The following is a 10,298-nucleotide window of genomic DNA, read 5'->3' on the forward strand; positions in this document are numbered from 1 at the left end:
ACAGAAGGAGTAGGGTTGGGATGGCAGGGGGGTTGTGAGGAGTGTGTTTCAGACAAAGGGAACAACATATCAAAGATCTTCAGTGGAGGGAAGTAGAGTGCATTGGAGGGACTGAAAGAAGGCCAGAATGGCTGACTAGGGGTATAAAGAGTGAGGGGAAAGACAAAGAAGACATTGAAAAAGTAAATAGGAGTCAGATCATACAAGTCTAATAAACTAATTTGATATTTATCCTCAGAGCAAGAGGAAACCAATGAAGAGTTTTTAAGCAAAGGAGAGACCTGATCATATTTGCATTTTTGAAAGATCAGTTTAGCTAATGACTCATGGAGGGGGGAGCCAGGTTGAGAGTAGATATGAGTAGACCAATCTAGGAGCCTATTATTGCAGTCCAGGAGACAGATAATGGTGGCCTGGATTAGTGGTGGTAGTGGTGAAAGAGCCAAATGAATAGATGTCACAGATATTTACGAGGTAAATACAAAGGCTGAAACTCAGCTTTCAATCTTAAGCTGTGAGGTAGATAGTGGTGCCTTTTACTGAGATAAGGAACACTGGAGAAGGAGCAGGTTGGAAGGAAGATTGTGGTCTTGGTTCCGAAAGCAAGTTTGTGGCACCAGAGCCCCCAAGTAGAAATTTCAGTTGAGCCATTGGTATCTGATATATTTGTTTAAGAGAATCACACTTTGAAAATAAACTGGGGGATGGGAGAGGGATCAGAAGCAAAGAGATAAGGCTATTGCCATGATCCAGATGAAAAATGATAGCTTGGAACAGGATGTTAGTGATGGAAGTGAGCATACTGGATTCTAGATGTGTCTTAAAAATCAAGTTCACAGGATTGCATGTGCAGTGGGGGGAAAAAGAAAAGTGGAAAGGATAAAGCCAAAGATTTGACTTGGCAACTTCATCTTTTCCATTGCTTACTGAGTCAGCAAAAACTCACTGGAGCAGGTTTAATGGGATGGCAGAGGATCAGGAATGCCATTTTGAACACACTGAGTGATGTAGTATGTGTTAAATATCAATGAGTTGTCCAGTAGACAGTTGCATAAATACTTCTGGAGTCCAGGGGAGAGGCCCAGACTGGAGATTGGAATTTGACAGCTGAAGACAGATAAATGGTATTTAAAGCCATGACCTGGGATGAAGTCACCAAAGCCATGAGTGTGGAGAGAAATCCGAGGACCAAAACTTAGGGTACTCTAACGTTGAGGAGTTGAGGAGGAATTAGCAAGGAAGACTAAAAAGAAATTACAGTGAGGTAGGAGGAAAATTAGTAGAGTAATGAAGCCAGATGGAGAAAATATTTCAAGGAGAGGGAAGAGGTTAACTATGTTCAGTGTTACTTATAGGTAGATTGACTGTTCTCCTTGGCAGTGGGGAAGGTGACCTTGACATGAGCAGTTAAAGTGGAGTCATGGGGTGAAAGTCTGGTTATAAAGGGTTGAACAAAGAATGGGAAGAGAGGGATTGGGGAGTACAGGAAAAAATTTTTAGCAGTTTGGCTGTAAAGGGGAACAGAAATGAAGCAATCACTGAGAGGGAGAAATAGGGTTAAGAGATTTTTTTTGTTTTTTTTAAGATGGTACAAATTATAGTACGCTTGAGAATGATCCAGTGTAGAGGGAGAAACCAATGGTACAGAAAGGAGAGAGGAGAACTGCCAAAGTAATTCTTCTGTAGTGAGAGCAGATAGGATCTAGTATACAGGTGGAAGGATTGGATTTAGAAAAGAGCATGGAACTATTTATCCTGTTGACTTTACTTTTTAAAAAAAACACTTAAAAGTTGCTGATTTACTGTGTTCTCTCACATTTGATGTGAACTTCTTTTCCTTTTGAAGTGGAACTTGCTATGATCATGGACCGGCTGTATGGTGGAGTTTGTTATGCAGGAATTGACACAGATCCTGAGCTAAAATACCCAAAAGGTGCTGGTCGAGTTGCTTTCTCCAATCAACAGAGCTATATTGCTGCCATCAGTGCTCGGTTTGTTCAGCTTCAGCATGGTGATATTGATAAACGTGTAAGTTGCATATTGAGATATCACTTAATGTCCTATAATAAGGTGCCAATCCAAAGCTTACTACCCTACGGAGTTAATGTAACTCAAATATTGTGTATATTTTTATACTCCGTTAACTCTTTGAGTTAAAGAATATTATATCAAAATATTCCTGAAATGTAAAATTCTTGAATGTACTTTAAACTTTAGGTACAATATACAAAATATAAATGTCATTTTAAAAGCATGTCAGATTTTTTCGTTGGCCAATAAGGCCTTAATGTCTTTCTAACCATGGAGGCAGAGCTTGTTTTAAGAGCTAGTACCCTGGAGCCGAACTGCTTGGGATCCTGTTTCCACCGTTTGCTCTATAATCCTCAGCTAGTCAATCCTCTTTATGCCTCTTTTTCCTCACTTATAAAATGGAAAACAATAATAGTCTCTCTCTCACAGTTATTTTGAGGATTAAATGAATTCACATATGGAGAAGCACTTAGAACACAGCTTGGCACTAGGTGCTATTTTAAGTGTTATTTATTCTTCTTTATCATAAAGTCTAAAATAAAAATACGTTATATTCCTTTCCCTAAATATACACAATAATAAATATAAAAACAAATAAAATCTACAAATAAACTAAATATAAAAATAATTATAAAAAGTAATTGTCCTAAGCTTTAAAACATTTACTCTTTGGTAGCATTGTTTAGGTCATCACAGTAAGAACTTTTAGGAAGTCCTATGAATGTTAACTGAAAGTCATCACGTTGAATAGTTCCTAGTACTGATTACCATCTAAAACAGGGAAAAGGAGTGAATGTAACTCAATGGTTCATTTACAAATCTATTTCATACTAAAATCTGTGAATAGTTCCTATATATAGCTAAGCAATATTCTAAAATAATCATGTTTACATTTATAGTACAGATGAGATATACTGAGAATATGAGGTAAATTGACTTTTTTATATCCAAATTAATAGATATAACTTCTCTGAGGCTCTTTGTACATTAAAAGACTACTTTGAGGGCAAGAGAGCTGGATAACTAATACCAATTGACTAGACTATGGATTCTAAAAGTAGTCGTCCATTTAATTACCAAACCATCCCATTTAGATAAAAGTACAGCATAGGTTCAGTTCATACATGCAAGTGACTTTTTTGTTTGCATTGTTACTTAAAATGTTGCAAAAAACAAAAAAGTACCTAAAAGGAAGAGCTCTGCTTTTATTTAGACATGCGTACGAAAATTTTTGAACTGGTTTGAACCTTAGAATTCCTCTAATCCAGTGGTTTTCAACCTCAGCTGCACATTAAAGTCACCTGGGAACTTAGAAAAATCTTAACATCTGGGTCCCACCCCAGAGATTCTGCTGTAATTTGTCTGAGATACAGCTGAGGCAGCAGGAGACCCTCGCCCCCTGCCCACCTCCCATCCCGGGCAATTCTACTGTGCAGCCAGGCTTTAGACCACTGATCTAGTCTAAATAACTTCTACTTTTGCAGAGAGGCATTACAGCCACAGAGGAAGTTATCTACATTGCATATAATTGTAGTTGTTTAATATGCAGAAGCAGAGGGAAAAAATGGTTGCAGTGTCATACTCATACCTCTTTGTTTCCAAAATGATAGTGAAGGGCCAATTATTTGGGGTAGAGTATTGATTCTTAAAGAGCAACTCAGATGCAGAGCAAGTGAATTGAGAAACACATGCCTTTTTAAAAAGTCATTGAAATATCTGAGAGAAAAGTTTATTTTTTAAGATATGTGCTACTAAGGTATATTTTGAACTTTACTTGAAATAATTTGAGCCCTAAATATTTTACAAGTTGCTAGTGTTGCTTATATAAAAAATATTAAACCATTAACCTTTATACTTTTCATGTCTCTAATATGAATATAGTTGTTAAACCATAAAAACAGGTTTAATTTTATACCTGATAACCCAAAGATACACAAGATGCTTATTTGGGGAGGATTAAAATTGATTATTCGAGGGGGCCGGCCTGGTGGCTCAGTGGTTAAGTTAGCGCGTTCTGCTTTGGCGGCCCCGGGGTTCGCAGGTTCGGATCCGGGGCACGGACCGACGCACCGCTTGTCAGGCCATGCTGTGGCGGCATCCCATGTAAAGTAGAGGAAGGTGGGCATGGATGTTAGCCCAGGGCCAATCTTCCTCAGCAAAAAGAAGAGCATTGGCAATGAATGTTGGCTCAGAGCTAGTCTTCCTCACACGTGCAAAAAAATAAATTGTTATTCGACTTACAGGCATGGTTCATGAACACTTTGAAGTTTAGTTCCTATATCCCTGATAGCTGGGAAGCACAATCACCAAAAATGTGTAATTCGTTATAATTTTTGTATGTTAGTCCATGAGTAATATAATTCACTGTAACTTCTGGTAGTTACTGAAGTGAATTGTGTTATATTTCAAATTGGACAATTAATTATTTCATTAGTTATGAACCAGGTGACAAAGTATTACAGATAGTTTCTCTGAAGTGGAAAAGGGAAAGACATCCTAATAGAAAATAAGAATAGGTGAAGAATTGATGAAACTCCCTTTCACACATACAAGAATTAATTGTTAGAGATTATTATTAATCAAATAGGTTTTGATTATATTCTAAAATCATAAGTTTGAAATCTAGTCTCCATCTTTGAAGTCTATGCTTTTGAATTAAGTAGATTAGCTTCCTAAAATAATATCTAGAATTTAAAAATACAAATAATTGAAAGCATTGCATTTGTAAAATTTTATTCAGCAGTTTTACATTAAGTAACTCCTGAACACCTGGCATTTTATGAAGTATTATAGAAATGAAGTAAACAGCATAGACGCTGTCTTCAGTTTGCTGAAAATCTTATAGTAAAGGCAAAAAATAACCATGAGAAAGAAATCTGGAAAGCATATGTAAATGTACCACATTTATTCAGATTTTTATAGAGTTTCTACTTTGTGCAGAGATTCTGCTGGGTACTGGGTACTAGGTGTTCGCACTTTATCATCTAGTGAAATGAAATCTAGTCATTCTCATGCTACTTCGATACCTTCTTTAGTCATAGTAATGCTCTTCCTTGATTATAGTTATAATGAAAATAATGAATCAAAAATAGCAGCCTGGCAATCAAGATGGAATCCATAAAGGGAAAAATTAAAAGAGAAAGATTGAGCATAAAAATTTTAGAATTTGTGTCAAAGATCATTTTAAAAATCAATGGCCGGGCCGGCCCGGTGGCGCAAGCGGTTGGGTGCGCGCGCTCCGCTGCGGTGGCCCAGGGTTCGCTGGTTCGGATCCCGGGCGTGCACCGACACACTGCTTTGGCAGCCATGCTGTGGCGGCGTCCCATATAAAGTGGAGGAAGATGGGCACGGATGTTAGCCCAGGGCCGTCTTCCTCGGCAAAAAAAAAAAAGAGGAGGATTGGCGGATGTTAGCTCAGGGCTGATCTCCTCACAAAAAAAAAAAAAAATCAATGGCCAATAGAAAAAAGGTTAAAAATGCTTAATGGTCAAAGAGAACTTATAAATTAATTTAAAAAAGAAAACAGAAAAATATACAAAAGATACAGATAATTGAGAAAAGCAAAATGTTCAATATGTGTAAAGTATAAAGAAAACAGAAAAATATACAAAAGATACAGATAATTGAGAAAAGCAAAATGTTCAATATGTGTAAAGTATGTTTATCCTAACTCTAATCAATGAAATATAAATATAAATGATGAAATTCCATTACCTTCCTGGCAAATGTTTGCTTTACAGTTCTTTTCATCAACTTGTAGGTTGTTTCCAGTTTGTTGATGCCACAGAAAATATCCTTGTATGTTCATTTTCTGCACACATGAAATATTTCAATAGAATACATTCAGAATAGAAATTGTTGGGTCATTATTTTGTACCTTGGGCAAATGCTAGTTTATGTCAAACCAAGCCCTTTAAATGCTCAATTTTCTCTCCTCTCCTCAGGAAAGGCTGAGATCTTAGGCTGCCTGGCACTATTCAGTCAGACAAAGGTAGTCACCTTTTGTTCATAAAGTTATTACAAGTGAGAAGGCAAGGCTATCGCAGCTAACAGTAGGTAGACTAATTTACAGAGTATTTACCATGTGCCGAGCACTGTCTTAAATGCTTTTACTTGCATAATCTAATCCTCATGACTCTGTGAAGCAGGTTCTAATATTCTTCTCATTTTACAGATGTGAAAACTGAGGTTAAGAGGTTTAGTGTTCAGAGCTGACTTGAGTCTGAGGTCTTCTACTGAGTCAGGACTTCACAGTGGGACTTTGACTTTATGTCTTATAAATTCACAGAAGTGTTGACATACTCTTAATAAGATTGTCCACAGTTCTGGTTTGTCTGTGCTGATTATTTACCAGCAGGATAGGCTCTCACCTGCAGTAGAGAAGTGCTCCCATAATCAGTGCCTGTTAGGGTTACGCCATCTCACAGGTGGTATTGGAATGAGGAAAAAAAGGTATAAAAACCATTTGTTTTCCATGCCCTTGTCTTTTTCACTCACAATCACCTCCACCTCTGAAAATATTAACACACAGGTGTTTTAAAGATGTTACCTCATGAAAGGTGAGGGTAGAATGTTTTGTAAATCAACTAGATTTGTGTAATTTTTAAAAGTATTTTCTGTCTTTGGAAAATATAGTAAATACCACTCAGTTTATACTCCTCTGAAGAAAACATATCAAAATAAAATTACCAAAGTGCTAATTAGTCATTTAGTCACGTAGTCAGTTATGAACACGAAACATCATATAAAAAGATAATTAGGGGGCTGGCCCAGTGGCGTAGCTGTTAATTTCATGTGCTCCGCTGCTGGCGGCCCGGGGTTCGAAGGTTCGGATCCCCGGATCCCGGGGGCACACCGACGCACCGCTTGTCAAGCCATGCTGTGGCGGCGTCCCGTATAAGGTAGAGGGAGATGGGCAGGGATGTTAGCCTAGGGCTGGTCTTCCTCAGCAAAAAGAGGAGGATTGGCATGGATGTTAGCTCAGGGCTAATCTTCCTCACACACACACACAAAAAAAAGATAATTAGTGCAAGAAAAAAACGATTTCTTTTTTTTTAACCTGCTGTATGGTAAAGCCATTTCCGTGGGAAACTGCCTACTTTGTCAACATTTAATGCTGGTCCTTTTCTCTAGAACACCTTCTGAACATTTTAAATTATTACTTAAATGATTTCTGAAGTAGACTTAATGAGACGTTTTTCTCTCTTTTTCTAGGTGGAGGTAAAGCCATATGTGCTAGATGACCAGATGTGTGATGAATGCCAGGGCGCACGCTGTGGTGGAAAATTTGCTCCCTTTTTTTGTGCCAATGTCACTTGCCTGCAGTATTACTGTGAGTTTTGTTGGGCAAATATCCACTCTCGTGCAGGACGTGAGTTCCATAAGCCATTGGTAAAGGAAGGTGCTGATCGCCCACGTCAGATCCACTTCCGCTGGAACTAAAAATAGCGAACCGGCCTCTGTTTAACAAGGAAGGAAAGGGTGCATGTGGCTTACTGTGTCTGAAGATACTGACATGCAGAAGAAATAAGTGCATTCTTCTGCTTTCACCCCAGCTATCAATACATGCATCTTTATCAGCAGCCAAAACACTACAAGCCTCTTGTTTTTCACCAAAACCCTACATCTCAGGCTTACTAATTTTTGTGATATTTTCATGTTAAAATAAAATGTTTTTTTGTATTTTCTCCAAGTTATTTTTATATGTAAAGTTAAAATTAGATATGAGAATGTTTTGAGTAGGGGCAAAAAGTCTGCTGCTATATAGTGGGTGAAGCGTGCACTTATTTCTAAACGTGGGTTTTTAACTTTAAGATCTGCCCCAGTAATTTACCAAAGGTAGCAAAATAATAGTGAAGATGGAATATGTCTGCTACAAATGCTTATTTTTATTGTTGCTATTTTCAGTGTATACATAAACTAAAAATTAGGGTTGATTTTTTTGCTCTCCATTTTGACTTGCAAGAAATAATACCTCAAGATAATCTGATTTATTAGCTATTTTTAAACATTTTTAATCACAAGCTGTATTAGCTTTGCTGCTATATAGGTGTTATGTGTAAATGCCACCTATTAATACGGGATTGAAAACGTTAGAGACACACTGCATTGCAGATAAAATGCAGGCAGCACAATATGGCCTAAACTGCCATAGTTTTAGAATGTGAAAAAAAAAAATGCATGTTTACTTACCTGTATACACCATATGCATGCACTAGAATTATTAACTAACAAGAGGTGAGGTATTGCAAATGTTCAAAAAAGCTCTCTTGAATCTAGGTAGCATGAACAAATTATAAAATTTGTTTAAAAAAAAAGCAAACTTGCATGCATTATTGTGACTTCAAGTTAAAAAAAATTGTCCTACATGTGTACAATATGCAAATTAGTTTTAGATTAGAGAGTGCAGCCATTTTGTGATCTGGTCGGTAGTGGAATTCGATTTTATGCAGACTGGATGTAATATTTGTAATCCCTGTGCAATTTTGTGATGTGCGGTTCTAATTCATGTGCAGTGATATAGTATAGATAAAAGATTGAATAAAAGAAAAATACTAGAATTTTAAAGAACGTTGATTTTAGCCCCTTTGATAGATAGTTCATGGTTAAGACATCGTTTATAAACCAAAGATGGCCAGCACACTGCTAACCAGTCACCAAATGTAAGACCCACAAGAAGCCCATATTTAAACAAATGAACTTTATAGAAGAATGCAAAACTTTAGTAAACCTAAGTAAAGTCAAAATGGAGATGGGGAAATATACAGATGGCTAGTTGCATAAAATTCAATTGTACCTTAAAGACAATGGTGAAATCTGGCTTAAACTTGCTTACCTGTTTGACCTATGTATATTGAAGTCTTTTGTCTAAACTGGGGTCACTGTTGCATGGAACATTGTTGTTCTTAATGGTTAAGAATTGCTTTTTTTTTTAAATTTTGATGAAGGAATTTTGGTAATGACTTTGCTTGCAGTTTTTTTGAGAAAGTGGCATGGAAACATGCAATAGTTAATGAGTTTCTCTTGGTACTGAACACTATTAGAATATCATTAGTGATATTTTTTCTCTTTAGAGCATTTGTAATGCAACTAGCCCCTATATTTTAATGTAAGAGTTACTCTGCAATCTAAGCAAAGCACCCAACAATGGTAGACGTTTTTAAAAAATGCAGAACTAAGATTCTTGACTCTAAAGAGAGAAAATTACAAGGGTGTTGCCTTATAGCAACCCCTTGGGACAATCCTTCACATGAGCAAAGTGTTGATCTTAATATTGGTTGTCTATGGTATGCTTTTTTGTACTGTAAAAATATGTGGTTCATGTCTAACTCTGCTGTTTTATTGTGGTTGTGGTTCAAGTTTTTAATGTTTAAAGTTGATGCTGTTTTCAGAAGAGCTTTTTACTAATTTATTTGTCAATGTTCCCTATTTGTTACTTAACCATGATCCTCCAGATTTTTGGAGTATTCTTTTCTAACCTTAACCCTGCCAACCTTGATCCATTTGACATTTGTTATGCACTATTTTTATATCTCTATGAGAGATTTTTCCAACAGTCAGCTATTTTATGGCACACTTTTTTTGACTGATGACATCTCCTTTGCTATACCTCAATTTTTGGAATTTAGAAAAGAAATCAGTAGTTTTGCAATGTTAATTATTTAGATATTTAATTTCGCAGATTTTTTAACTTTATTTTCATAATTTTTGCTTAATGTTTAAAATTGAAGAGCCTTTTCATGTATTAAATAATGAACACTAAAATAAATTATATAATGAAAATAATTGGAGATGTTGGAAATCACTTTTCCCTTCATAAACAGAAATAAATATTGGGAATGAAGGGAAATGTAATAGAACACCCTTTTTGCCACGGGTAAAAATGACAGAAATGTATGGTTTGTTTTACCTTCATTTCTGCTACAATTAAAGCTTGTTAGTCTAATATTTTATTCCTTCCCCTCCTCACCCCTACCTCTTTTTTTTTTTTTTTTGCCTTTTATGTACTACATTCTTATTTTCTAACTGTTGAACACTGTATTGGAGTTTTTTTAATTTACAGATCATATTTATTTTACTATTTTTGTAGAAAATTATTAATTTTGATTGTATTTTTGTATTTTCAAAGCTTCTTCACTTGTGTTCCCTAAATGTTCATATTGCTGCCCAAAAGTATGACTGTGGAGGAAAAAAAATACTTTAAAAATCCACACTTTTTGTTAAGAAGGAAACATTTAGCATTTATATATTTGTGTATGGAAAACACT

At 36.1% G+C, this 10,298-nt stretch overlaps 1 protein-coding gene across 14 annotated transcripts in view; it reads left to right on the forward strand.

Annotated features, from left to right (window-relative positions):
- CPEB2 (cytoplasmic polyadenylation element binding protein 2) overlaps nt 1–10,298 on the forward strand; it is a 67,312-nt gene that overhangs the window by 56,062 nt on the left and 952 nt on the right. For all 14 annotated transcript variants that reach the window (XM_058546745.1, XM_058546747.1, XM_058546749.1 and 11 more), the window contains 2 exons: nt 1,847–2,028; nt 7,246–10,298. The exon at nt 7,246–10,298 is cut by the window's right edge and continues 952 nt beyond it. In XM_058546745.1, the coding sequence (XP_058402728.1) occupies nt 1,847–2,028; nt 7,246–7,473 (410 nt within the window). In that variant the 3' untranslated portion in view covers nt 7,474–10,298. The remainder of the gene's footprint in view (nt 1–1,846; nt 2,029–7,245) is intronic.

Source organism: Diceros bicornis, chromosome 8 (assembly GCF_020826845.1).
Source record: "Diceros bicornis minor isolate mBicDic1 chromosome 8, mDicBic1.mat.cur, whole genome shotgun sequence".
Taxonomy (NCBI): Eukaryota; Metazoa; Chordata; class Mammalia; order Perissodactyla; family Rhinocerotidae; genus Diceros; species Diceros bicornis.